The following is a 27291-nucleotide window of genomic DNA, read 5'->3' on the forward strand; positions in this document are numbered from 1 at the left end:
CAGTGGGTCCTCGCCCGGGCGTGTTGAGCCTCTTTAGCGAAAAGTCGACGGGGGGAGATCAACCATCCGGGTACAGATCGACCTCGGAATGTGTGAACCCCCTTTCCTCTTTTTTTCTTCTCTTTCTTTAAAAAAAGAATTCCCGGTGTACTTGAGCCAATCACAGATATCTCTTGGTGTTGGTTGTTCTGAATTTCGACTCAGCCTGCCGGGTTGCTGCAACATATCATGCCACTTACTCTACACCGCAATGATCCACGTGCAATCTGCCAAAAATACATCTTCACACAGCCTGACATTCTTAAACTGACAGTGATAAACATCCTCATACCAGAGGAGGGAAACGCAGGTGCAACAAACGCGCCTTGGTGATGAGTCCATACTTGATCGGCGTCAAATCTATCATAAGGGCCACGGCCCTGTCGAAACCAAACCCTCCTTTCGATCCCTGTAGTTTAGAGCAGGATTCTACCTAGGTATCGTTTGGATTTCCTAATGGGTAAAGACCCCACTCTTAGGGAAAAATCTGGAGGCAGCTCGATATTGGAACATGCAGCAAGGACTTCCAGATGGCTGCATTAACCCATAAACGCCCAAGTGGGGACGATAACAGCCCAATAGGATGAAGGTAGTTGAGCTACGTGGGTGACCGATCCAGGAGGCTGAGGCTCTCTGATCGACGAGGTGATCCCCCGTCATTGTCGAAAATTCACCGAACGTCGCTCGATTCGCTTTTGGCCCAAAACATCCCTGCAGGTGGAAATTATAGCCACTAGGCGTTCTTTGGGCCGTTTCAGGCGTTTTTTGGCTGACCATTCAGTATTAGCTTGGTTCTCGATTATTTTACTAATTAGGTACTTGATCGGCGACCAGTACATTTGAAGGGTTCAGAGATACGACCGAGACCGTCCGAGATACCCACCCTCCATAGAGCTGTCGACAATAAAAGATTTATTAAACCTCTTTTCCCTTTCTCTTTATTTCTCATCTGATATCTCTTCGTATCACCTCCCCCACTTGAGTTCATACAACTTCCACAACATCTAAACGTGCACAACTTTGTCCCGAATGGCATATTGAGCCGCATCAGCCACTTGAGAGTATTCTGCCTTTACACCTACGATATGTCCACTTTCAACACCCCATTTACCGACTCCATTACGCCAACACTCGACCTTGAATGTACCGCTCCCGCGCCGTCAACACTGGCCAACCACAATAACGCAAGCCAAACGAAGATGTACCGCGGTCCACCTGTCAATGTTTCTTCGCCTTCCCAAACAAACTCTCAACGGGTCAGCAAAGCTATGAAGGGCAAGAGAGTCCATGCGTGCCAGCGCCCTGGATGTCCGAAGGTGAGCACCCTAAGAATATCGCAGCTGAATGATATCGCTGATCACCATCATACAGGTATTTACCAGAGCTGAACACCGCAGACGACATGAGCTCAGCCACGAGCCTAAAAAGAAATACCCTTGCACATCCGAAGGGTGCAAAAAGGCATTCCATCGCCCGGACTACTTGGCTCAGCATTTAGGTCGACAGTGAGTAACACCCTAACAGTTAGAGAATACTGAACCTATGGACTGACCTGAATAAAGTGCGGCAGCAGCAGCAAAGGAAAACGTATCATACACACGAAGCGACACATCACCTCGGCGGCCAGGCCTACAACAACAGATGCAGCCGCAACCAGCAAATTCAGCTCCTATTTCATTTCAAGCGGATACTGTCGATAATTATTCCGGGGTATGGGGAAGTATGGATTCCACAATCCCATGCCCCCAGTATGCCAGGGGCCAGAGCCAGTCTTCTGCATCTGCTGATGACCACTCATCTCCCTATTCCTATACGAACGATATGTGCAGCTCACCCGTCGCGAGCGACTCTTTCTCAAACCCCCAATATCCCGCCTCAGGCATGCCCGTGGAGATGGTGACTGCCATCGATCAATACCTCCGGAGCATCCTGAAGCCTGAGGCATTTTCATCACCCCACCAGCAGATGAACCCCGCGATTTGGGGTTCGGATATTGATATCGATCCTACGTTGACCGATCCTACGTGTACAAAGATTGAGAGCCCAGTGAGTGGAACCACGGAAACCATTACCGGAAAGAGGAGAAGTGCTAATAATTGTTTAGGACCAACTACCGCTCTATTCATGGCCTCCAATTCACCATTTCCAATACGAGGATCATCCAGTGCAGATGAACCACCCATCCGATAACCGCTGAGAGTTACCCATACCAGCGGTTGATACGACTAGTTTGGGCTTTTGATTTGGTTTAGCGTTTTGTCTCTGGTTCCGCGTCTTTTCGCTTGCTCTATTGTGAATCCCCTACTCTTTGAAGGGTTATGATCTCTTGGGGGCGTTATTCCATTCATTTACTAATGATACCATGACATGTTCATTCTGAGACAAGTTTGACTTTATCATTTGCGCTTCTTTACTTCAAGACTCTATCTGCACAACAAGACGCGCTACCCTCATGTTGTTCACGAATTGCGACCAGGGGTCCTAGTCTGTCTGTGGCAGTTATCCGAATGCCTTCAATGCTGTTTAATTATGTACTTACGATACCCACGGAAATGCAGACAACAATTCCCACAGCCCTTGCAACACGCATCTTCATAGTGTGTACATCAATGTAATCTGCTCAAAAATGTGCTCCACTTGTTATGCCCGGGAAGGGCCCCTTTACGAGCCCGTTGAATGATCTGCTAGGCGTGCCCTTTGCAGTTTGGATATATCCATTAGATGTACACACGGCCTAGAATATTGCACTGCGACAGACAGTATTTTACAGCAGATTAGATTTTATTGCCTCGAATCCTTCCTACGCCGGTTGTGATATCCCTTGCATGTAGTCTTTGGTGTTGGTTTTGGTGCCTCGAAAAGGCAACAGGGCGAAGCGCCTTCTTGTGCCACCCAACAGCGCCTACCTACCAAGGATTTGCCTCTTGGCGCATACTTCTAGTGAAAATGGTAATTCTAGGTATATTTGCCTTTTCTTGGTCTTCGAAAAGATGGCCAATGACCCTGTGCTGCTCCGTACGTTCTGTACATGTCTCACGGAAAGACATCAATGGAATCTCACCGCTAGTTCTTTTTAATTTATAAGTATATTAGCTTCGCGAAGTATACTATGTGTTGGTCGTAGTACTATCTAGGCTCTGAATGTCTTCAAAATGTATACTTCCAACCGACAACAAGTCAAAGATTGCTTCCATACTATATCAAAGAATATAAAGAACTTAGCGCAATAATGTCGTGGGCAGTAATGTTGGTATTCTTCCCGATGTCTATCTGTTTTGTTAGCAGGTTCCTGATGTATGAACGGCGGGTCACCCGAAAAAGTGCAACAAATCCAACCTCGGTCCAGATGCGGGAGGCTAAGTTTAGGTTTCATACTTCAATTCAACTGTTTCTATCCGCACGTGCGAAAGGCAGATGTCGACCCTCGTGGCTCCTATGATAGGCGATGTTTCAGCAGTGCGCTTTGACATTTTATCCATTCAGCCTTACGTGTTAACTCTTAGGACTAAGAGTCAGTTACCCGTGCACAAGATTCAGATCTCCGATCCACATCGCACAGGGGTAAAGACTTTGTTATGAATTAGGGGTCTGGCATAAAGATGAATGTGTACTTCGGTGAATGTATTCAATAAACAAGCTTTTCTCTCTTGATTAATCCATAATGCCACGCAACACAAGATATATCCCAGACTATACAGAAATTATATACATCAGCAAGCTCCAATCCACGAAGCACAACCAAACCCGTCGGTGCTGTTTTAAAGAGTGTGCTCCATGATAGGCCCGCTATAGACATTTCTCGCACGGACATAGTAATAGAAAAGACTGAGGATGATAGTTCCCATAGTCCCAACGACACTAAAGTTCATGGTCTGGACAGTCACCACCCAAGCCGGTGGCCAGAAGCTAAAGAAGACAGCAATTGTCATGTAAACCAAAGCCCATGTGTTGATAAGAATACCCCAGATGCCGGGCAGATGGAACGGGCCCCATACGAGCTTGGCACCAGCGGTGTTGATGATAGCGGAATCACTGCTGCGAACAGAGCTGATCCCGCCCGTGCAACGGCGCCAGAGGAGAAGTCCGCCAACCACCATGTATGACAGGTAAAGACCGGAGATGGCCATGGAGCAGAGGTCGTTGAAGGCGACGGCGGAGCCGATATTTATGAGTGCGAGGAGGCAGGAAATTACGGATGTCGCCAGAACGGAGTATAGCGGGACGGCAGAGTGCTCGGTGACCTGTGTTTTTTACAGTTAATTTGACGATCCTGACAGTGCTTAGGATGTCGGAAGAATAACTTACCTGGCTCCACAATCGCCAGCCAGGAATGCCGCGGTCTCTCGAGAAGGACCAGAATTGCCGCGAAGTGGACGCCAACATGCCAACTGAAGTGGTTGCCCCCATGGTGGTGACGATCGAGCCCATCACCGCTGTTCCGGCTGTGGATCCTGTGGCCTGCTTGAAAATGGCCATGAACGGGTACCCAGTGGGTGACTCCAGGGCCGATCCGAGATCACCGCTGCAGAACAGCATGGCGATCAACATGCCGAAACCCAAGGATCCATTGATCAAGACACTCAGCATGATCGAGGTGGGGACTGCGACGGCAGCATTCGTGATTTCCTCAGACATCTAGAGATTGAAAGTTTGAATTAGTCCCAGTGTCGATGTTGGTGCAGTTTGAAGGAGATGGATATACGCACATGAACCGCGGCATCACCGCCGGCAAACGCATATATACAGCCGACAATTCCGACGAAGAACGACAGTCCCTGAGACGGGAATTCTCCCAGATTGAGGAACTGCGTGAAGACCTCCTTGGAACTTCCGTGATCGGCCATGTAAGTCAAGGGGATGAGAATCGCGAAGAAGCCAAGGATGTGGAGGATCAAGATCATGCCCTCAAATCGAGGCAGGAGCTTTCCTCCGACACTGTTGATGGCGACACAAAATAGCACGATTGCCCAGAATAGAAGAGTTCCATGCCAGTTCTTGGGCTCGTATGTACTGTTCGTGAGCACGATCAAGCCTTGAATCAAGGTGCCGACCAAATAGCACGAGGTTGCATATGTGGCTTGCCACCCAATGACAGTAAGCCAGCCTGTGAAATATGTTAGCTTTACCTTCGCATAACTCTAGATATCCGATATCCTCTGCTCACCTGTCAGGTAACTCATGAGTTTCATGCACGATCGCGGGGCTAGCATGGATGTCCAATGATACTGCCCTCCAGATGTTGGTGCCCTATTGACTGGTTAGTCTCGGTAGATAGATAAAGTAGACAGATCATTTCATACATAGATGCCAACTCCGCTAGAACCACAAAGGTAGCTGCGACACCCGCCCAAACGAAGAGGAATCCATATACAGCTCCAGCTGGACCTCCACTGTGTAACGTCTGTTAGCACTGCGGGGTGAATAACCCGTCCGCGTCTCTTACTTTTGGTATGCTTGCAAGAACAACCTATGCCACAGTCATCAGCCATCATTCCCTCGGGGTTATTATCCATTGCCAATGGCACTTACACGACAATTCCCTCCCAGGTAATCAGAATTGTACAACTGAATCCCAGCATTGACATCAATCCAAAGTTGCGCTGTCCTTATTTAGTCCATATCTGATACGTATTCTCAAAGAGGATCTACCTTCAAGACGGGACGTTTTCCCATGCGCGCGAGATTAGCATCATCAAGCTCCTTCCTTGATAATTCGCCAATCTCCTCTCCTCCCGACGAGGGCATTTTCTTCGAATAGTCAGACCGCATAATGGATATGTGATTGCGGACAAGGAAAAAGCAAAAACGGACAGATCAGAAAGAGGGGAGTTGCCTGCTACCATCGAAGTTCAAGGGGTCAAAAAAATCAAAACTAGCGCAACCAATTCGGCACATGGTTACATGTGGTTGGGGAACATTAGACGCTAATGCAGCAATTGCAGGGGTTGCATGAGGACTAATAAACTTGAGCATTGGCATGAATAATGTGGCTTGCTTAATCGATATTGCCTGGAAATTAGTTCTTCAAGACGGCCAGCAATAACAAGAACAAGGTGTCCTACTTCCGTACACCGGGAACGCTACTCACTCCGGGAAGCCGATCACTAAATTGGCAAATTTCCGGGTAATACTCCGTAGAGTGGAAAAATTAATCTATTCAATTAATTGTATATCGGAGAATTATGTGAATTATGTGAGTTGCATGTTCGATGTTGTAGTGGATAGTGGATTTTCGGGATAGACTCCGTGGCCTATAGACTTACCCAATGGCCCAGAACGGGAAAGGCGCGATATTCTGGAACGGGTGGATCGAAGGATCGACTTTTCACTTTTCACATGTTTTTCCCCTTCAATTCGTCCCTCCAGTCACCGTCCAGGTCGTCTCCACAATTATATTAGATTGGCTAGACTGGCTTTCAGCGTCCTCGTCCGGAGCCGATGTTACCATAGCCCGATGAGTCCCTTCGTGGGGCACTGAGACTAACTCGTGAGTCTCACTTCGAGTATCCGCAGTGCGACGGGATGTCTTGAATGTGCTCATGCCATATGTCCTGTGTTTGCTGCCATTGTTGTTGGAACTCGTCATGCCCAAACCCATTCCTGTTGACTGGAGACTATCCAAGAAAGGTTTGAACTGGGGGGAACAGGCTGTGACGATACTCATGGCTTGAGCCACTTGAGTGGCGATTGCGACGGACCAGGCATCAAAGGTGAAATCACCCGAGGAAGTTTGATTAGCGTAAGCGAGTTGGAAAATAATCGCGATAATGACGCTACCAGTATCCTCTTCGTTAGCGGGTTTTCTCAATACGGAGTCTGGTCTTGACACGTACATGACTCGGACCAAGAACACGCTGAACAAACTAGCCTTTCTGCTGAAATCAGTCTGGATGCGAACGATCACCAGCAGCGCTTGGCCGATTATCCCACCCTCCGACAAGATATTCGTGACGCCGAGGTAATTCCACCACGCACCCTGATACATGGTCAGCGGTTTCTGTCGCTAGGGATGGACCGACTACTCACTCGATCGAAACAGGTCCCGTGTAGATAATTCCATGTCTGCGGCACATGGCATTGGAATGCAGCCGTAAAAATGCTAGCAATAGTCCACACTGCGATCGATATTCCCAGCACAAGCGCAAATCGGCGATCCAAGGATGCGGGAGTCAAGTTGCGAATGAAGACCAAAAGCGACAGTTTAGAGAAGCAAATGCTGGCGATGAATAGAATGGTGGCGGCGTATTCAGCCTTTGGGTCATCTGTCGCATTAGCAATAGTTCGAGAAAAGGCATGTCTGTCGCATACCTTCATGATGTGGTCAATTTTGACATCGGACAGCATGTCACGGTGCTGTCCAAGTCCATTCTCCGCCGCTTTCGAGACAGCAATTGACTGCGCAATGCAGAACACGATCGACATAGTGATAAGACCATCGTCAAACGTCCATTTGCGAAAAATGAAGTATTTTGTCCCCAGGCGAGTCAAGACGCTCAATATGGCTGTCACCAGCATAAACCATGTCAAGACATTGACCGCAGGAGTCCAGGTGTTTTTCAACTCTGGAAGCATGGCGATACGAATCGAAGAGAATAAATGAGCTCAAACCCATGTGCTGGGCACCTGGGCAGTAATCGCATGTTGTGTGTAATACACAGTGCACGGCTATTTCCACGGGATGCGAGGCCTTGTAGATGATTGGTCCTGAGTCGTGTCCATATGCAGTTAATGCAGTTAATCACATAGAAATCTCTGAAAGGGCACAGGATATATTGCATCGGCAGGGCTTAGCAGGGATGTTCAAAGTTTGATTGCCATGAGGCCACGTTATTCGTGGTAAATCTGAATCAACTCTCCACTTGGTTGCGAACCGCAGGTTGTCTAGTAAATTGGTTAGGATTAATTTCTTCTTTTCTTCTAAATTCCGGAATCCTTTAATTTGTAGAGTCTTCCATTATTCCCCCCTGTCGCGTGTGCAATTTGTCTGGAACTGTTGTTTTTCTTGGCTCTTAACACCCTGAATAGGAAGCTAATCTTACATACATTGCATACATTGCATACCTTCCACCTCCCTGAATCAGGGTCCCGTGGATTTATATTTTGTTTATATTAATCTTGTGTTTCAAAGTACGACATCTTCTACTCAGTAATAAATTGATAATATAGGCCATATTTGACAGAAACTCTGTTATTATGCAAGGGATATGGCTCACGCTTGCAGGGGCACATCAGTACAGTAGAGGGCACAGCCACATAACATATCACCATCTACTCCGTACCACCATCCAACTTCATGAGTTGGTCAATCTGGTTAAAACTAATTCCATTGTAGAAATAGCATATGTGGTTCCTGTTGTGATCATCCCATCCCACATGGATGCCTTATTATGGTGGCAGACTGAGCGCTTTGTTCGTTTGTCACGCCTTTATAAAGGCCCTGCTTTGCTACTTTGTATACCAAGAGATTCTTCCTCCTCCATAACCCTAGTAGCGTGTAGCTTCAAGAGTTCCGAGATTATATACGAGATATACTGTGTGGACAAAGTACAATATCATATCTATATTAGGTAGTATCACTTCCGGAAAGCGCTGTCGGATCAACTGTAGTTAAACAACTTGCAGTTGCCATCGTCGCGACTGCGGCGCCGAGAATTGGGTTTGATGGTTTCAAAAATCGATGTTTGTTCGCGCGACCTTCGCCCTCGATGATTTTTCTCTCAGTTTCTTGTTCGTCTCTCATCTCTGCTATCCATCTACATCTCTCACTTATCCTCCGAATCATCTTTATCACTTCGTCTACATTAGTATGTTATCGGTCATCATTCTGAGATCTATTTGACTGACTGCTCATTATCTAAAAGCCAACGAAATGACTACCCAAATCAAGCTTGATGAGAAGCTCGCTGAGCTGACCATGGACGATGCGAGACTACTGATCCTCGGTACCCTGTGCCACAATGGCAAAGTCAGTACCCATACCCTTTTTATAGATCCCTAGTTCCGTCTAATAATATTAATCTCATAGATCGACTCCGAGAAGCTTGGCGCTCTCGCCGGTGTGAAGAAGACTTCTGCCCGGGCCAACTACTGGCGTGCCAAGAAGATCCTTTTCGCGCTTATGGAAAAAGAGGAGTCTGCTACTCAGGCTACCGAATCCAAGCCTGAGGATAGCAACGCTGCACCCAAGGCACGTGGTTCTGCCAAGGGTCGCGCGACCAAGGACGCTGACTCGCCTGCAAAACACCACAAGACTTCTGCCATGGCTGCCCCTGAGCCCGAGTTCGGTTCTATGTACAATCAGGAAGAAGAGGAGGTTCTTTTGTTTACCATAGATGCGAACTAAGCAGAGACCACTCGTGCTACAAGGCCGCCCTAGACTGAAGTTGTCCTCCACGGAGAGCGAGAATGAAACGAAAGAGAGGGAGGAGCTGGATCTGGGGGGGGGGTCTGCGTACTACGGCGTCAATGTGCTCAAATGTGGAATTGATAGCGTTGACAATACCATTTGTTCTTCAAATTTGAATCCTCTAAATGAAAGGAATCTCACAAACAGTTGCATCACAAGAACACTAGAAGTAAGAATAGCTCCCTTCGCATTGTAAACTAGTTGTACATGATCTACTTCTCAGTCCCTTCTCAATTACCCCGTCTGCGTAATCTGGCCGAAGCCAAGTCAGATGGGTTCGGCCCGTTGAGAGTGGTGTTATAGGTCGCATTGCTATCAAGCACTTTCAGAACCACCGTACCATTGCCCTCGCGGTAGTCGCTTGTAGGGGTTCCACGGGTTCGATAACCGCCGAGCGTCTTTAAATGTTCCTTGCCCGTCGCAATATCCTTTCTCAAAAGCACCCTCTCGAACATCTCCAACGAAGCCAACGGCTGGTAGAAAGGTACTTCATGCCCGGACTCATAAATTCGGACAAAGCTAAACAAGTCACTTTGACGAACCTGTCCATGAACAACGCCATCCGAAGTGGTGATATTCACGAACCCTGCATGTTCGTACCCTGGGGCATTGATCTCCTCAGCAACAACTTGTCCACCGAGCCAATTGCAGTTATAGTCGCTGGAACTCAAATTAGCACGGCCCAGTAGTCATCTCATGGTATAGGAGGTCTCACGCATCCCCGAAATACAGCAATACCTGTACCCCAGCTTCCAGCAACTTCCTCACACTCTCTATCGTCCCTGACTCGCGGTCGTCGTCACCTGTGTTTCCAAAGGCATTGCTCACAGTCCCGGAAGACTCTGAGAAGTTCTGGTATGCTCCAATAGCGGCTTGGACTTTAGGGCTGTTGAGATAATCGACGTAGAATGCGTACGGGAACGGGTCGGGCGTCAACTCTCGCATGTCGTACTCGTCACGTCCAGAGTAGATGTCAAATAGTGACTCAACCTTCGAAGCGCAGAAGTCATCTGCAGCAGAGCAAATATCGTTTCGACCGGTCGCGTAACATTCCCGAGTCCGATCCACGCAGTTCCCTTCTCCGTAAAGGTTGTTGTACCATTCGGCCTGGACGGATTCGTTATATGGGTTGAAGTCGTATGTGTTTCCGGGGAATATGGAGAAGTTGTAGTACGCCTGATATTGAATCAGCGGGTCGAACCAGCCATTTCCAATAAGGACGTTCTCGAGATCGATCCGAATCGAGTTGTGGGGCTTTTTTGCGTTCTGTTTGACGAAGTACTCTGCTCCGAAGTTAGTTTTAGGAGCGTTCAAGAACGCTCGGGATCTTTACCGTTGAATACTGGGCCATAATGTCCCCCGTAACTCTCAGTCGCGAAGTTGAAGCCATTTCTCGAGTACTGTGGGAAAGCCCCCATGAACCCTTGTAGTGTCTTCCACATATTCGGGGCCGCATTTCCAGTTGTATTGGGAACTAGGGCAATGTCTGGTTTGGAGTATGTGCCGCATGTCCCAAGGTCCCGGGCGTAACCGGGGCACTGCTCGCTGGGCAGCTGGACAATATTGCCGTCGTTATCCTCATAGGCTGGAATGGGTGTTGTATATGATAATCCAACAGTGGCAGGTTGGTCAACGAAGAGCTGGTGACAGTTGAGCTCGAGTCTCGGCTAATAGAAGAATCCAGACTTACCATGTTGCTCACATTGCTCCAAGAATAAGGGTTGTTGTATACATTTCCGTCCTGGTCAACTCCGCAGGGCCCTAATTCCTGGAATAACCCGATCATCGACGATGATCCCGGCCCTCCGTTGATCCAGACCGTAAGTGGTGCCTTATTGATCGTTAGTACTGTGAGTTTTTAATTCTATCGGGACATACATCTTTAGGGTCTCCATTTCTAGCCTCAAAGAACCACCTGTACTGGTCAGTGGCTGCCTAGGGCTCATCTCTATCAGGGATGCTTACCAGAAAATATGCTCGTCCTCACCAACATCAGCGTAACCGGAATAACTCTTCACATTGGGATCTTGTTCACAAATCCCAGGAGTCACTTCCTTATATCGCACATCGATGCCGGCATGTCCTTTCTTGGTGAGCAAATCAGTGGGCGCGGGCACAAATTGTGCCGTGGCATAGTTCGCCAGCACGGCCAAGAAAAGCTTGGTATACAGCACCATTTCGAATTGGTTTCCTAGTTAAACCTGAAGTTCGAGTCATATCTTATACCATTAAGTCCAGATAACCCCGCTCGGCTGGAATATCCACTTTGTATTGCTAGTATCAAACGGGAAGGCCAGAAACTACTAAGATCGCCCATTTGGGTCATTTCAGTCTAAACCCGACGGATCTCCGACTCGATGTCTCCTGAGGGCCGGAAATGACCGAATTGCTTATCACTCAAGCTTAGTAATGCTTGGTTGGGGTTAAAGGATCAAATTTGGTACTTTTGTACTTTTATTTTTTAGCCCTTGCCTCGCACTATACAGTTCCACAACTTCAGTCTCGTTGTACCCAGTTGCTCTGCATAAACCGGAAATTGTCTAGCTTATTATTATTATTTATACATATCAATGTCAACCGAATCTATCGGACAACACCCGAGGGGACTTGATCAAATTAAACCCCTCTTGAACGGCAGCCCGGGGCCCTTACCGGCATCAACGTGCACAAAGTACCAGACATGCGCCTCAAAGTCCGTCAGCAACGGCAAACCAGTTCCAGTGTTTCCGTCAAAGGAGACATCTCCCTCAATAACTTTAATGTCAGAAGTACTGACAGTGGCATTGTTAGGCGATGTGATCCAATACTCAGGACTGACATGAACATAGCCCATGGACAACAACGGCAACTTAGGGACCGGGTCATTAGTATGAGTGAAACGGTAGTTGTTTCCTTGCGCCGTAATATACTTGGCCAAAGCCGCATTGGCCACGCGAGGCGAGGCATACGCGTACAGCTTAGCCGACGGGTAGCCTTTGCCCCGGAGATCAGCGGCAGCAAGGGTTGCGACGGCGGCGCCAAGGCTGTGGCCTACTACGACTAGCTCGTAGTCGGGGTTCTGAGAGACGGCATCTTTCAGTTCCTTGATGATGTCGTCGCGGACTAGCTCCCATGAGCTCCAGAAGCCGAGCTCGGCGAGGCATCCGTCACAGAGATCAGGGTTTGTGTGTATGAATGTGGCATCGCTGACCCAGTTGCGCACTGAGTAGGACCCGCGGAAGGCCAGAACAACTGCCGCGTTGGTGTGGTCTACTGCAATAAAGCCGGCGGTATCTGTGATGGTGGTCCTGTGCATGTGTAAGTATCTCATCTCCAGTAGTTATTGGGGGTTGTGATGTCGCTTACTTCGAAAAGTCATAGAATACAGTCGCGCCGGTTTTCTCGACTTCGGGGCAGTTGCCTTTCGAACAACTGATCTTGTCGCCCACTTGAGCGTCATAGTTCTCGATATAGTATGTCGCGGCGGCGTACTGAACCCAGAAGCCGAACTGGTTTAGTTCGCTGGTCGAAACATCTACCCAGGTGTGAGCAATGTGGTCAACGTATACCGAACAAAGTGTGTGGGATAGTACCTCGAGTCTGCACTTTCCCGGGGAGGGCATGACCCAACGAAGCCACTGCGGATAGGGCCGTAAAGAAAGAGAAACGCATAATGGCTTCGGGTCAATTGATTGAGACTGGAGGCACCACAGGTCGTGGGAACCCGCGGCTTTATACTTTCGGCTGTACCTGGCAGACCCATACGGAGTGTGGGTTCCTGAAAGGGTTTCGCAATTGCGCAAGCCATCTTCCAGTCGGAGGAACCAAGGAACCACGGCATGCAATAAAATCCGATGCCTGTGATGAGGAGATTCGGCTCAGCTGAGTTTACGGGGAATATTCCGGATTCATACCATGATCAACGGAGTATAGATCACATCCGGGGTTGTGGTACCAGAATATCGAGATCCATGAAGAAGTGCTCCAATCAGTTCTTGGCTATAAACTGGGGAGGGCATCGGTGGAGCGGGGGGATTATCTCATTCCGGTCAACCCGCGGAGTAAGACGTAGAACCCGAGGTCGCGTGCACTCCGAGTACGGAGTACTCGGTACAATAATATTATAGTAACATACGTTGCAATCACCAGATGCTTTATATCACATGAAAACCTACGGATTGCCGGAAGCTTGACTTGCTCGGCCCGAACTTGGCGAAATGATTTTGTTATACCCGGTTCTTGCCCAGCCAACCTCCAACCCTACGTCTGTAGGGTTACCTTGGCACGAACCAGGGCTGTGTAGGGCTGCAACTGGACCGAATGGGGTTAGACTCTCTTGGCGTTGCGCGCGTGATCACATTTGGCGGCCCTAACCTTGGCGGTCCTAACCGGCAGAATTCACCTGCCTTGTCCAAGGTTGGTCTTGATATTACTGAAAACTGTCTGGCTAGCAATCGTAATACATTCAGTATTTTGCTGTAGTTAACAACACCGGAGCAGGGCTCAAACAGCTTTTGTTCAAATCTGGCTTATGAATTTCACATTAAACAGCCATCCTTGATGCTAGAGTGCAAATCGCTCATCCCCACACGCACGCGACGATAGCCAGTACGGTGGACCTTCTTTGCGGTATTTTCCTTGGTCTTCAGGCTCTCCGCGCTAGGAGACCCAGCCCGCGCATAGCTAACAGGAATGGCTTTGACGGATGCCGCAGTAGGTTCGAGAGCATAAACCTCAACCATCCATTCATACCAGACCTTGCGGTCATCGGTTTGACGGTACATCGTGGCGACAATCTCGCCATTTTCGGGAACACTAAGAGGGGTCTGCAGGCAAAGGAAAGAAATGTCAGTGTTACAGAAAGGGAAAGAATGGAGCAATTCAGTTGGATATATCCGAAAACTAACCTTCAAGGGGAAGTAGATGGGGAACCAGCTGATCATATTTGCGCTCTTGGCATCCATGGTTACTGGGTTGGTAGACAACTCTACATCACCGTAGAGCACCGTTTCAAAGTAGCCGGCCAGGCCGTGGCAGACACCTCGGTTTTGGGCAGGGAAGGCTAGACGTGTTTGGCGTACATTGTGGGCATTCGAGATAGTCGACTGCATGGGTGACTGAGGAGGAATGTGTCGGTTCGGGTGAGAGAAAGACCAGGCGGTCTGCACAAAGGGACTAGGGAATTCAGTAGTGGAGAACGACGCCGACGGGGTGGATGCCCGGTTTCCATTGTTAGCGGAGTTTTCACCACTAACAGCCGCATCCGTGGTGGAGAGGAAGTCAATCGCGTGAAGCATCACGACGTACGGGGTCTCTGGGGCGGCCGGGTTGGACACGGTCTGGTGCACAATATCGGCGTGCAATTTGGGAGCGGAAACCGGAGTGAAATGTGCCGAATATGAAGCTGGAATGGAAATGCCGTGGACGGGGTTGATCACGTCGTTCACGCCATCCAGACATTCAGGAGAAAGCTCGTTGTCCGCAAAGGAGCCCAACAGCTCCGAGACAAGGATATCAACATGGGTGTGGCACATAGCCGAACCCTGAAGTTCTGAAGTTTCAGATGGCCGACCTGGATCATGCTGGCCCTTCTTCGATGACACAAGTAACGAGCTCTCAATTCCAAGGGATTCACCAACGGGGCCCGTCGCTGCTGTAGTCGGCTGCTGTCGGACCAGAGGTCCTTTCCAGCTTCGCATGTCTGACTGGACTAGGGTGACCTTGCCACCCCAGATCGTGTCGTTGTGCCGCTGTAGCAACACAAATGCGTTCTGGTTCTTCTCCACGGCCCAGAGGTCAATCTCCACTCCAGCATCTGCACTAGCCTTCAGGGCGCGAGTGACTAACGGGCCGCGACCAGCTCCCACAACTGCGACAATCACTTTTCCGTCCGGATGGGATGTGGCCTTCTTCTGGTCGGCCCAATCTCTCAATGCCTTGCAGATTGCCTTCTCATACCACTCATACTTGATAGGGTCCTTTTCAAATACTTCATAAGTGATACTCTCCAAATTGACAGTTAGTGGCTGTAGAGGTGCCTGCAAATAGTCCTGGTATCCAACACCGAACCTCTCAATCGCTGTGCGAGGGGGCTGGCGCTGCTGTAGGTTGCGAATATACGAGAGGTGTGGAGTGGGGTCGTAGTGCTTCTTCCCAGCCTGCGACAGACTCGGATAGTCAGACCCAGATAGCGAAGCCTGGTTGTCAGGGTCTTCGACATTCTCAAGTCCCGGAATAGGACCAACACCACAAAGGATAATCCACGGCGCAGTTCGAAGACGCATCATCTTTGCAATCAAACCTTGGTGTGACTTGGACAAGACTGGGTATCCTTTCTGGTTCTTGAGGAACGTCGACCCATCAATGGTCAGTAAACGCACTGGTTCCGAATGCCATCGGGATTGCACAAACAGAGACGGCAGTTGCTTCGGCAAAGCAAGGGCTGTGGTTCAAATTAGTTTCAGTTCAGGACCTTGACGATGGAGATGGGGTCATTGAAAGTAGGGGCTAACTCATACCAACGGTCAGTCTTGTGTGGTATTTGCAAGTCTTTCTAATTGAATCCCAAGCATCCCAGCTTCCAAACGGATCAACCTTGGGTGTATCCCCGTTATCTGGCACCAGGTATTCTGCCCGAGCAAGCGGAGCCAAGTCACCCATCGTATCGACTTCGACCTCTGGGTTGTCAACCATCTGCTGCCAAATATAAAATTGGATGTAGGGACCGAGGTCTAGCGCATCTTGAATCGCGCGCGCATAGTAGATGACACCCTCAGAATGCAAGGCACCGTGATGCAACTTGGGGCCAGGTATCAGAAGATACCCAATTCCGCAAAACGCAGCATACGCAACTTCCAACATCAGAACTTGCCGGGACATGTCCGCAATCAACGGGTCGGGTGAGCATAGATCAATCCAGCTACTGGTTACACCAACCAATTGACTGGTTGCATCATTGGGGGTGAGATACGAGTCCGCCTTCGAGAGCGGTGGAACCACCAGAGGCCGAGTGTTCTGGGAAGTAGCCATGGTCCCAACAACATCAGAAGTAGGAGATTGCAGATTGGCCAAATAAGAGGACAATAAGCCAAGAACACGCGAGTGGAAATGGGATGTCGTGATTGGGACAGTCATCATGTCGTACTATCAAAACGAGTTAGCATTTATGAGGGTAATGTGTTACTGGTGAGAAAGAACCAACATTACTCTCATGTACGTTTTGGATTACCCGAGGGGTCACAGTAATCAGTCTGTTGTGCTCATGGTGCCCAACACAAAAAGCTGGCCCTGGATCCTCTGAAGGATTATAGCTCTCCATATTGACAAAGTAGTCTGGCGCAATGGTGGGGGTGGCCTGGAACTAGGGATGTAGATAGAAGCTCCTGATGAGCAACAGAGCAGCTAACAGACTTGGTATTGGGCAGCTCTATTCGAAGAAGCCACGCACATCAGACAAACTGGCGCAGAGAAGTCCAGACGAAAACACACAGGGCGTCAACAAGCTCGAAGATTATCAATCCCTTTGTGGAGAGTGGCAGAATAGATGGGCGGTGAGCCTGATAGGCAGCTGTGGCGCCGGCCGACCTTCCTATCTCATATTTTTTTTCTTCGGTATCTCAGCTTCTTCTCTCCGCCGAGTTTACCCTTCAACAACTCTCTCCCCTTTCACCTCCACCATGTCTGATAACCGATCTGACTCCGAAGGTGGTGCGCGAGCGAAGCGCCAGAAGATGGACGCTGGCGACCCAAAGAACAACCCCTACCTCGCTCACATGTACGAGAACAACAATGGCTCCGACAACACGGCCCTGGCCAAGTTCAAGCGCCACCAGACAACTGCAGCGCTGGCTAAAAAAGCCGAAGACGGCGATATCAACCCTTTCAGTGGCCGACCCTTTTCAAGCAAATACTTCTCAATCCTGAAGACCCGTCGAGATCTGCCCGTCCATACGCAACGGTGAGTGCTGCCCGATAGCCCTTCTGGAAGAAAGATGTACTGACCAAACTTTATTCAGAGATGAGTTCCTGCAACTCTACCAGCAGTCCCAGATCCTTGTCTTCGTTGGTGAGACTGGTTCCGGAAAGACTACGCAGATCCCGCAATTCGTCCTCTACGATGACCTCCCCCAAACCCAGGGCAAAATGGTCGCTTGTACGCAACCTCGACGTGTGGCTGCGATGTCCGTCGCCCAACGTGTGGCGGCTGAGATGGATGTCAAGCTTGGAGAGGAAGTTGGTTACAGTATCCGTTTCGAAGATATGACCGGCCCGAAGACCATCATGAAGTACATGACTGATGGTATGCTTCTTCGCGAGGCTATGAACGATCCCAACTTGTCGCGTTACAGCACAATCATGCTTGACGAGGCTCACGAGAGAACCATGGCGACAGATATCCTGATGGGTCTTCTGAAGGAAGTTGTGGTCCGTCGGCCTGACTTGAAGATTATTATCATGTCGGCTACTCTGGATGCGCAAAAGTTCCAGCGCTACTTCATGGACGCACCCCTTCTGGCAGTTCCCGGTCGTACCCACCCTGTCGAGATCTTCTACACTCCCGAACCCGAGCAAGATTACGTCGAGGCTGCAGTCCGGACTGTGCTGCAAATCCACGCTACCGAAGGTGAGGGAGATATTCTTCTTTTCTTGACTGGTGAGGAAGAGATTGAGGATGCTGCGCGTAAAATCGCGCTCGAGGGAGATGAGATGGTTCGCGAGGCCGACGCTGGTCCTCTCAAGGTCTACCCTTTGTACGGTAGTCTTCCTCCTCACATGCAACAGCGCATCTTCGACCCTGCACCACCTCCTCGCCGACCAGGCGGCCGCCCCGGGCGCAAGGTCATCGTATCGACCAACATTGCCGAAACATCCCTAACCATCGACGGTATCGTGTACGTCGTGGATCCCGGATTTTCCAAGCAAAAGATTTACAACCCCCGCATTCGTGTCGAGTCACTCCTCGTTTCCCCGATCTCCAAGGCCTCCGCCCAGCAGCGAGCGGGTCGTGCCGGACGTACACGTCCAGGAAAGTGCTTCCGTCTGTATACTGAAGGCGCATTCAAAAAGGAACTGATTGAGTCAACCTACCCTGAGATCCTTCGGTCAAACTTGTCATCAACAGTGCTCGAGCTGAAGAAGCTTGGTATTGACGATCTCGTCCACTTCGATTTGATGGACCCGCCTGCGCCAGAGACTCTGATGAGAGCATTGGAAGAACTGAACTATCTCGCCTGTCTGGACGATGATGGAAACCTTACCCAGCTGGGTCGTCTGGCATCCGAGTTCCCTCTTGACCCTGCCCTTGCTGTGATGTTGATCAGCTCTCCTGAATTCTACTGCTCTAATGAAATCCTTTCCATCACCGCCCTTCTATCTGTGCCGCAGGTCTTCGTTCGTCCTGCTGCCCAGCGCAAGCGTGCGGACGAGATGAAGAACCTCTTTGCACACCCCGATGGAGACCACTTGACAATGCTGAACGTCTACCACGCATACCGAAGCAGTGACGCTCAGGCAAACCCGAAGCAGTGGTGCCACGACCACTTCCTCTCCCAGCGGGCTCTCCAGTCCGCTGATAACGTCCGCTCTCAACTGCTCCGCATCATGGAACGCCAGGATCTGGAGATGATGTCCACTGACTTCGAGGACAAGAAGTACTACGAGAACATCCGCCGTGCTCTTTGCGCGGGTTTCTTCATGCAAGTCGCGAAGAAGGACACAGGCGGCAAGAGCCAATACCTTACTATCAAGGACAACCAGAATGTGCTCCTGCACCCGTCCACCGTCTTGGCTCACGAGGCCGAGTGGGTGTTGTATAATGAATTCGTTCTCACAACCAAGAACTATATCCGTACTGTCACTGCAGTCAAGCCAGAATGGCTTTTGGTATGTTCCTCGCTCCTTTCTTATAATCACTATATATTTTACTAACCCTTTTTCCAGGATATCGCCCCTACATACTATGATATCAGCAGCTTCCCCAAGGGTGACATCCGCTCTGCCCTTACTCGGGCCGCCGATCGCCTCGCTCGCAAGGAGAAGATGCGCGCCGAGAAGCATCGATAGAGAATTTATTTCTGTTCGGCCTAAAATTTACGCATGATACGCTTGTTTGTCGCACTGCTTCTTTCCCATCACGATGTCTGTATTTTGAATAGAACTCTTGCTTTCTCTTCTGTGCCATACCATACTTACTGCCCGGATCATCCTTTGCGGCCGGTCTTTATAGACCCGTCAAATTTGAGACTGTATAAAAATTCTGATAGAGTATCTGAAGTTCAGTCCGCTCGAGAGGCTTATACCTGGTCTACAGGAACGAAATCATGGAATGTTCTTCAAGAAATCAATTGTATGCACCACCAACGCCTTGGGCTGGTTAATACATTCAGGGCTGCTTGCCCAAGGTCTTCCTGTAAGCTCTATTGAAAACAAATGTAGTCATTTAATATACAAAAAAAAATCTCCTCCGCGGACAATCAATGTCCGGTGCTTTAGAAGACGAAGAGAATGGACATCTCAGCTGGCAAATAATGCGGGGTCAGCAACAGGAGCTGTGCTTTCCACTGGTGATTGATCTGCGCTGGTTTCTCGCCGCCTGTTTCGCTTGCTTGGTTTCCGTGGTGATGAAGATGAAGTCTGAGATCTGGCGAGGCTGATCCGAGTAGAAGTTCTAGTGAAATTGTGACTCAGTGGAGGGGTTTCGGATTGCGGGTTTTTGAGAGGTGTGATGGTTTCAGCGGATGGAGGGAGGGACTCCTCGCTGGTCGGAGTGCGGGAAGAATCTTTTGTAGAGGGTTCTGAGATATGGTGTTTGCGAAGCTCATAGATAAGTTCGCGGAGTTGGGCAACCTCGCCCTTGAGTGTAGAAATGTCCTCATTTACCGTGTTGCCAGCAGGTGTCTTTCCGTCGCCGGAGGCAGGCGGTCGGCCACGTCCAAGGGCGGTAAAGAGAGCATTATCGGCATGCTGATCGGCTAGTTTGGAATTGCGTCGAGCGAAGGTTTCCTCCGCCGGCACCTCAATTTGGCTCAGGTATTCCCCAAAGGTGTTTCCAAAGTCATAGCACTTCTGCCACAAGGGGCGGTCGATGTTCTCCCTTGGTGTTTGCTTAGCAGCTTTAGACCACCGCTTGGGATCAGCATGGACGAAAGGTCCCGAGTCCGACTGTCGTGATAAGAGCCTCGGGTCAAAGCCACTGTGCACGGCGGCTCTCACCAATGCATCCGATGCATCTAGTCGGTCACAGGAGTCGCAGAGCCCGACCATTCGCCCAAGCAATCGCTCGACTGAATCCAGACGGTGGTCCGTTGATGACAAGAGGTATGTCACGGCTCGTTTCAAAACGTTCACACCCTTATCCCAGTCCCGTCGAAGGCTGTAAAACCGTAGATATGTGAACAGAGTTTCCCAACTATCAAAGAAGCCCCCACCCCGTGCAGCTTGAAGCCAAGCGTCGGCTCGGTCGGGCTGGTCGAAACGTAATGCAGCCCCTATCAAGGCAGCGTAGATAACTGGATTGCTGCTGTTTAAGGATGGGACGATGAGATCTATACCGTTGACGGTACGGTGCTTATAAACCCCCCTGCTCCCTAGGTTGACGGAGTAGCCTTCCCCGCCGAGCATTTTCAAGAACAAATCGAAATCTTTGAGATTTTTCGACTTTCTGAAGAAGGTGATGATCGTGATCACGAGCGACGGGTTGAGGAAGAACCGGTTCGGCAATAATGTCCGCAGAAGCAGCTCGACCAGATCATTTTGGCGGGTCTGGCCAAATGCCATGATCATGAGCCGGAAAGCTGTTGGTCGATCGGGGTCCCTCGAGCTCAAGATGTTGTTCGATATCCGCAGAAGCAGTTCCTGTAGAGACATCTGCTGGCTCGTATAGATTTGGATGTCGTTGGTGAGTTCGGCATCAAGGGCCTCGCGCTCTCTTTGCATCTCGCCTAATTGACTCGCAGCATAGTCCTGGGTGATATCGCTATATGTGGCGTGTCGATTCGTTTTCAAGGTGATCATTCGATGGCGAAGATGATTCAACTCCTCCAGGAGCTGCGACACGTTTACCTGGGGGGGTCTCGAAATCCGCAGCATAGTTCATTGAAACGCCCGAGTAACGGTGTGCGATGGCCGGTCGTAACAAAATCCGGATAGCAAATTGCCTTAAAGCAAGCTTCTGAATGGCCTTAAGACGAAGGTCATCTTCCAAAACCCAACTAGGCAATGTCTCCTGCGGAAGGAAGATCTCGCTCTCATCCTCCTCATCAATTGTGTGTTCATCCTCCTCAGCTTGCTGATTTTCCACCATCCGAGCCCCGGCCGCGTTCAACCGTGTTCTTTCCGTGTGGAAGGCCCTTACTCTATTCACGCTGGTTGGGTATTGAATTTCGGGAGGGAAGCGAACAGTGCCGAATCCTCTCGCTTGTATTAGACGATTGAGTCCGCGGTTTTCTCTTCGTGATTGTAACGATGCCAGAATGCGCTCCTCCTCATCCACTAACTCGCTCACTTCGGCCTTCACCGCAGCGATCTTTTCCTCCCAGTCATGCCGGCGGCGATCCTTTACACTCGCATCGGCAATAGCAGCACCGGCAAAAATGCTGCCGTAAAGTGCGGTAACGGAGTTACCAATTCGAAGTCGTCTCTTACCAGAGGTTGCTGCCCGCGAAGTAACACCGTTGGCAGTAGTGCTCAAACACCCGACACAGCGGCAGGATGACTGCTTCGAAACAGCTCGGGACCACAAACCCTGCATTCTCAGGGCATTGCTATTGCGCAATTCGATCCAAAAGGTAATATTGCAAACTGACGGTAAAGACCAATTGGACTCCTCCCGGAGCCCCGTTGCAAGTAGGGGTGTGGAACAAGATGGGGTAACATGCAATGCAAAATAATCTTCGAGGGTTGCAATTCCGCAAATGCTCGGGTCATCCGTGCAAACATTGCAAACGGGCTAAGACCCCGTATCTCTCCTGACATTGTCTATCCAACAGTAAATCAATCTGCTTTTTTAATTTTGTTAAACGAATCTCTTTTGTCGATTTGCAATGGTCACTAAACTGTTTGGTTTCGCCGCAGGGCTGCTTGCGTTGAGCGCGCTCACCAATGCCCATGGCTCGCATTCAAATGACGAAGCTCCCTCAGATGATTGGGCCACGAGACACATGATCGGTAAGACACAGCGCTGATGCGTCAATGGACAAGTCGACGTTGCTAAAGTTGTCATATCCAGAGGAACACCACATTGCGTCCTTTGACCCAACCTCATTCTTCATCCTTCACGACTACGATTCCTCGGGAACATGGACGCCAGAGGAAATCCGCAAGACATACGGCCTCAACGATGAATCCAATGCGGGTGTCAGTGAGGAAAAGAAACAAGATGCCGTGCGCGCAGTGTTTGAGCTTTTCGACGCTGGAAACACTGGGTTTATTGACCGGGAGGACTGGCTCGCAGGGATCGCTGCGGGTAAACGGCTTCCCGATCTCGGTTTCGGTCCCGGACACCATGGCGACCTTGAATATGAGTATGAGATCCATCACTTTGAGCAATATCACGGCGATGATACCACGGAGGCGGACCTGACTCACCCCGAGGATATTGAGCATTTCCGCAAGCATGACGAACAGGAGGATGCTGCTATTGCCCTCGAAAAGCTGGAGAAGATTCAAGTTGTCGCTGGCAATATTCCTCAGAAGTTCCGCCGGAATTTTTAGACCGTTGAGCTCATAGTTTCATGCTTCTTTTCTATGTACATACGCGCTTATACATATCGGCTGTCATCAATTTAAGCCTCCTGGTTCAATCAACACATCCCCTCTCTAACTTGTCATATTGAAGAACTGTCTGCGTATAATTCTTCCAAGAGGAAATATATGAGAAGCTAAAGCAGCTATTGAAGACCGTGAATTTGGAAGCAGCGGATATAACGATAAATAGCCAGCCATGAAATGAAGCAGACCCGCCAATACACCATGTACGAAATGAAAATCCATGAATAAAAACGCCGGGGGAGAGTGTTGAGACGCTAAAAGCTCAAAAAGAGGGGAATGATTTATGGCAAAAGGCGGCAGTCAACGCGAATGCCAAAGAGCAGGAAACAATGGAAAGGAATCGCTAAGAGGAGAAATATCCCTTTGAACTTTGGTTTGTCTTCCAGGGACATGGCTCTCAATACTCTGTGGTGTAGCCCAGCCTATCGGTTGAATCGACAACTCTGTGGTATAAGTGTTAGGATCAAACTTAAGCCCAGCTTGGGAGTTTTCATACTTACGAGTATTGTTTCGTCAAAGTCCCTTCTCCACCCTTCGACAGATCGATATTGAAAACGTAGAAGTTGCCATCACTGGTGACAACCATGACTTGGGGGGTGTTGCTACTCATGGCAACCACACTCCTCAACGGTCCGGCGCCTGTATTCCCACCAGGGCCTGGGTTCGATCGCGGCAATTTGATCCAAGCAAAATCACGCGCTGGCTCCCACATCTCACTGACTCCCTTGGGAAGATATCCGCCCATTCTGGCGGCAACTGCGCCGCCGACGTTTTGAGAGGTCCGGCGAATCATCCCCATCAAAGTTCCGTTGTGCTTCCGCAAGGACGAATCTGAGCCAGCATCGCCGACCGCCTCGTCCTCCTCGTGGGCATATCCATAGGTATTTGGCGGAGAGCCATGGTCCCGACTTGGGGGGAATGCGACGAAGAACCATCTGACGATGGTCCTTGCTGGGCCAACTTGAATATATGGACAGTCTCGGTGGATGAAGAGACACATAAGAGCGTGGATGTAGTGTTGAAAGACATGCTGTAGATTCGTGACGGCATGGAGCCACGTCGGAATTGGTACAGCTTGTGGCCATCTGGAACTGAGAAAATGCGAATGATGGTTCCTTTATCTGAGGCAGTCGCAAGCAAAGTCCCATCGCTATTCAGCGCAATGAGTGCCAGAGGAGAGCGATGGGCTTCGATGACGTTGATAGCTTCTAGCTTTACAGCGTCAAAGATTAGAACATCCCCGGTCGTAGGAGATACATGTGTTGTTCCAGGGGGTGCATGCGCCGGCGTGCTTGCAGCTGCAGGTGCTTTTTGGGGAAGCGGGTATGCCATGTAACAATTCTCTGAAGACGGCGCAAGGGCACATATTGCTGTTGATTTGTCAGAACCGGGAATAAAACTGCTTAGAAAGAGAGGGGTGGAAAATCAGGCGCAAGAGCTCTGTACCGTTGGGGTTTGGTGAAGTATCAATGGTGGACAAAAGCTTCATTGTCTGGATATCATAAAGATAGATCTGATCCTCAAGGACAATAACAAGTCGCTTGCGGTTCAGCTTCACTGCGAGAACCGTTGTTGGGAATGTTAATTCGCATATTGTGCATTGTCGCTATTCGAAACATTAGTTCCATACTTATACAAATGTATTTAATGACCGAGATTGAATGATTGAAGATACCTTGGTGTTTTGAATCTGCAAGCGTCTTGGTGATAAGATAAGGGCTACGAGAGAGGTTGAGAATAACATCTCAATGACAGCGATATTCCCCTCCTTGGCTTCATAGCTCTTGGCAAAGGGTTCAGTTGTGAAGATCTGAAATCCCTTAGATGTTGCTAAAATGCGGTCAGTGGACTTCCAACGATAAACATGTAAAAACAGTTCCAGAGACTTACCCACAGCCAGATAGCTGTAGTCTTGGTTAAACGTGACAAAATTCATGGCCATTTTTGGAAAGGTTCAGGGTTGTAAATGAAATCAATGAGATTGATACAAGGCAACTCTCGGATGTCGGAGATACCCCGCTTAGGCAAAACTGAGAGGGGACCACCAGCAACTCGTTGCCCGTCACTGGCCACTGCGTAACATATCTCGGTCTCAGAACGAAGCGAGATGTTTCAAAGCCGAGGATGTGGAAAAGAGAGGATATGATATCCGCGAAGTCTTTGGTCGTCACAAGCGAGAGGTTTGCGCTTGGGCCACACCTTGATTGCCCACCGCCTACGGATTTATCTTATCAACAATCGCCTTTCTTTTACTTCATGCTCTGGCAGATTTTGGCTTTAGACGTAAGGATCGATCGTGGTGGTAAGAAAGAGTGTGTCATTTCCGCAAGCTTTGAAAGTTGTTTAAGCGGTGAGCTTTGGTCACTGTTGGCTTCCAAGGTTGCTTCCATAAGATGGTCTAGCGTATCCCGAGGTCCTCGCCCCAACTTACGGCACGGTCTTATACATATGTTGTAAGAACAATGTCCATAGATGTTGGCCGCTTAAGCGGCTCTTAACAAAGTCTGCTACACCGGAACAAGCCGTTGACACGAGTGTTCCGATTGCCTATTCTAACCGTCTTCGCATACACACTTTGAAGAAGTACGCCCCCTCTATAACCAAAAAGTTACAGCCCGGCGATAAAACATTTAATCTCAGTCCCAGCCAACAAGGAGAGCAGATTGACAACGCTGAATAGCACAGCCACGTATCCCAACAGGTTAAAGAAATACAATTCTACGAAACAATATGACTTGCAACCGATTCAGAGGTGGAGATGAAAAGTTACCAAGCAGCTCCCAATCAGCTTATTATGGTCTCGAATCATGTTCGTCCAGACGATAGTAATGATACAGGCAGTATCCCCAGAATGCAGAAACCCTAGAGGGACTAAAGTGCAAAACAAAATGGTGATACTGGACAGGAATCCCGTGTCCCAGCCAAAGCAGACACCACAGCCGGAATTTGTATGCTGTTAATGACAATATAATGAGAGCAAGGGCTTCACTAGAGTTTGAAGAGGAATGTGATGAGTATGGCCAGCTGTATGGCATGTAAGACGACGAGCCAAGGGAATGGCTTCACTTGAGGAGCCAGAAGAAGAGTGCCGAGTATGGCGAGAAGCGTGGTGAGGATGGCGAGGAGCCAAGGGGCAGCCTTCGACGGTTGTTTAAGGATGGACTTGCGAGAAGATGAGCCCAGATGTAGCTTCCAGGTGTCTTCGGCCAAAATAGTGAGATCAGCCTTAGTTAGCTGCAAATCTCTTTCGCGGGGCCAGGTCCAAAAATTTGGCTCTCGCAGCAACAGGTGGGAAAACGGAATGGTGAAAGGTGCATTGGAAATGACAGGGGCACCTTGGGATCGTAGAATCCCAGGTTCCACTGTAATGTCGACTTCCTGTTTCATAGCGAGTGACCCGTTCTCTACGGTCGATCTGCGAAGTGTCATCGTGCGGTTGCGCTTGCCGATGTAAATCGTGATCACTGATAAAACCTCGTTTTGGCATTCAAATAGCCACTTTTCGGTGTCTCGTTGGAGCTGCCGTCCCGTTTCGGACTTAGCAACTTCAAACACGATTGATGGATAGCCCCGGGGCTGGAAGCGTGCAGGATACATTTGATTATCAGGTTGCTTCACACGCGATTGGAGTTTTTGATATTTAGATCCCTCGAACCGAATATCATATACCACGCCCTGTCTTAGGGTCGCGATAGTAATGAGCCTTTGTAAGGACTGTATTGCCCGTTCATGGGGGCCTGAAGGCATTTTTATGAGTAATATATTTAAATGAACAAGATACTCCTTCCACGGGCGTGAAAAAATGGTTTCGTCGGCGTAACGAAAGTCACGTTCGAACGTTTCCTTGTTGATGTCTGTGACTAGAAAGATTTCATGCTTATTATAATAGGGAAGGGACCTTTCATAATCCATAATAGCCAGAAAGTCGTCCCTTCCGTGATATGGATACCGATGGATACTTGGAGGGAAACCCTCGAGTTCAATAACATCCTCCATGATAACTGATAGAAAGGCGTAGAATGAATATCGATGAGAATTTGGACTTGGCCCATTTAAGTAGAAGTTGAAAGTTGTAGGAGTGAAGGCATAGTACGCCCAGG

General features: G+C 49.3%; 11 protein-coding genes across 11 annotated transcripts; 4 read left to right on the top strand and 7 right to left on the bottom strand.

Moving 5' to 3' along the window:
- Positions 1–1124: 1124 nt before the first annotated feature.
- Positions 1125–2236, top strand: N7489_000920 (uncharacterized protein; the record flags this gene model as incomplete). The annotated part of the gene is made up of 4 exons (XM_056706675.1): positions 1125–1355; positions 1411–1544; positions 1602–2085; positions 2144–2236. The coding sequence occupies 4 exons, from the start codon at positions 1125–1127 to the stop codon at positions 2234–2236; spliced, it is 942 nt and encodes a 313-aa protein (XP_056570977.1).
- Positions 2237–3797: 1561 nt separating this feature from the next.
- On the bottom strand, positions 3798–5808 carry N7489_000921 (putative GABA permease; the record flags this gene model as incomplete). Its single annotated transcript, XM_056706676.1, has 8 exons — positions 3798–4280; positions 4345–4674; positions 4746–5143; positions 5204–5286; positions 5340–5429; positions 5483–5506; positions 5569–5639; positions 5689–5808. The coding sequence occupies 8 exons, from the start codon at positions 5806–5808 to the stop codon at positions 3798–3800; spliced, it is 1599 nt and encodes a 532-aa protein (XP_056570978.1).
- Positions 5809–6388: 580 nt separating this feature from the next.
- N7489_000922 (uncharacterized protein) lies at positions 6389–7611 on the bottom strand (the record flags this gene model as incomplete). Its single annotated transcript, XM_056706677.1, has 3 exons — positions 6389–7015; positions 7066–7290; positions 7348–7611. The coding sequence occupies 3 exons, from the start codon at positions 7609–7611 to the stop codon at positions 6389–6391; spliced, it is 1116 nt and encodes a 371-aa protein (XP_056570979.1).
- Positions 7612–8908: 1297 nt separating this feature from the next.
- N7489_000923 (uncharacterized protein) lies at positions 8909–9382 on the top strand (the record flags this gene model as incomplete). Its single annotated transcript, XM_056706678.1, has 2 exons — positions 8909–9004; positions 9065–9382. 2 exons carry the CDS (start codon positions 8909–8911, stop codon positions 9380–9382), a joined length of 414 nt encoding a protein of 137 aa, XP_056570980.1.
- A 293-nt stretch (positions 9383–9675) lies between these two features.
- Positions 9676–13096, bottom strand: N7489_000924 (Carboxypeptidase S1; the record flags this gene model as incomplete). Its single annotated transcript, XM_056706679.1, has 9 exons — positions 9676–10105; positions 10161–10728; positions 10779–11085; positions 11136–11276; positions 11324–11360; positions 11411–11636; positions 12098–12732; positions 12791–12959; positions 13018–13096. 9 exons carry the CDS (start codon positions 13094–13096, stop codon positions 9676–9678), a joined length of 2592 nt encoding a protein of 863 aa, XP_056570981.1.
- Positions 13097–13962: 866 nt separating this feature from the next.
- Positions 13963–16742, bottom strand: N7489_000925 (protein arginine N-methyltransferase; the record flags this gene model as incomplete). Its single annotated transcript, XM_056706680.1, has 4 exons — positions 13963–14250; positions 14332–15866; positions 15943–16567; positions 16626–16742. 4 exons carry the CDS (start codon positions 16740–16742, stop codon positions 13963–13965), a joined length of 2565 nt encoding a protein of 854 aa, XP_056570982.1.
- A 358-nt stretch (positions 16743–17100) lies between these two features.
- Positions 17101–19486, top strand: N7489_000926 (DEAH-box ATP-dependent RNA helicase PRP43; the record flags this gene model as incomplete). Its single annotated transcript, XM_056706681.1, has 3 exons — positions 17101–17381; positions 17440–19306; positions 19364–19486. The coding sequence occupies 3 exons, from the start codon at positions 17101–17103 to the stop codon at positions 19484–19486; spliced, it is 2271 nt and encodes a 756-aa protein (XP_056570983.1).
- Positions 19487–19936: 450 nt separating this feature from the next.
- Positions 19937–22172, bottom strand: N7489_000927 (uncharacterized protein; the record flags this gene model as incomplete). The annotated part of the gene is made up of 2 exons (XM_056706682.1): positions 19937–21363; positions 21485–22172. The coding sequence occupies 2 exons, from the start codon at positions 22170–22172 to the stop codon at positions 19937–19939; spliced, it is 2115 nt and encodes a 704-aa protein (XP_056570984.1).
- A 292-nt stretch (positions 22173–22464) lies between these two features.
- Positions 22465–23134, top strand: N7489_000928 (nucleobindin SSP120; the record flags this gene model as incomplete). Its single annotated transcript, XM_056706683.1, has 2 exons — positions 22465–22588; positions 22650–23134. 2 exons carry the CDS (start codon positions 22465–22467, stop codon positions 23132–23134), a joined length of 609 nt encoding a protein of 202 aa, XP_056570985.1.
- A 454-nt stretch (positions 23135–23588) lies between these two features.
- On the bottom strand, positions 23589–25133 carry N7489_000929 (phosphoinositide binding protein ATG18; the record flags this gene model as incomplete). Its single annotated transcript, XM_056706684.1, has 6 exons — positions 23589–23634; positions 23692–24099; positions 24237–24561; positions 24638–24797; positions 24867–25021; positions 25082–25133. The coding sequence occupies 6 exons, from the start codon at positions 25131–25133 to the stop codon at positions 23589–23591; spliced, it is 1146 nt and encodes a 381-aa protein (XP_056570986.1).
- Positions 25134–26179: 1046 nt separating this feature from the next.
- N7489_000930 (uncharacterized protein) lies at positions 26180–26938 on the bottom strand (the record flags this gene model as incomplete). Its single annotated transcript, XM_056706685.1, has 1 exon — positions 26180–26938. The coding sequence occupies one exon, from the start codon at positions 26936–26938 to the stop codon at positions 26180–26182; it is 759 nt and encodes a 252-aa protein (XP_056570987.1).
- Positions 26939–27291: the final 353 nt, after the last annotated feature.

The sequence above is a fragment of the Penicillium chrysogenum genome (assembly GCF_028827035.1).
Source record: "Penicillium chrysogenum strain IBT 35668 chromosome Unknown utg000001l_segment0_segment0, whole genome shotgun sequence".
Taxonomy (NCBI): domain Eukaryota; kingdom Fungi; phylum Ascomycota; class Eurotiomycetes; order Eurotiales; family Aspergillaceae; genus Penicillium; species Penicillium chrysogenum.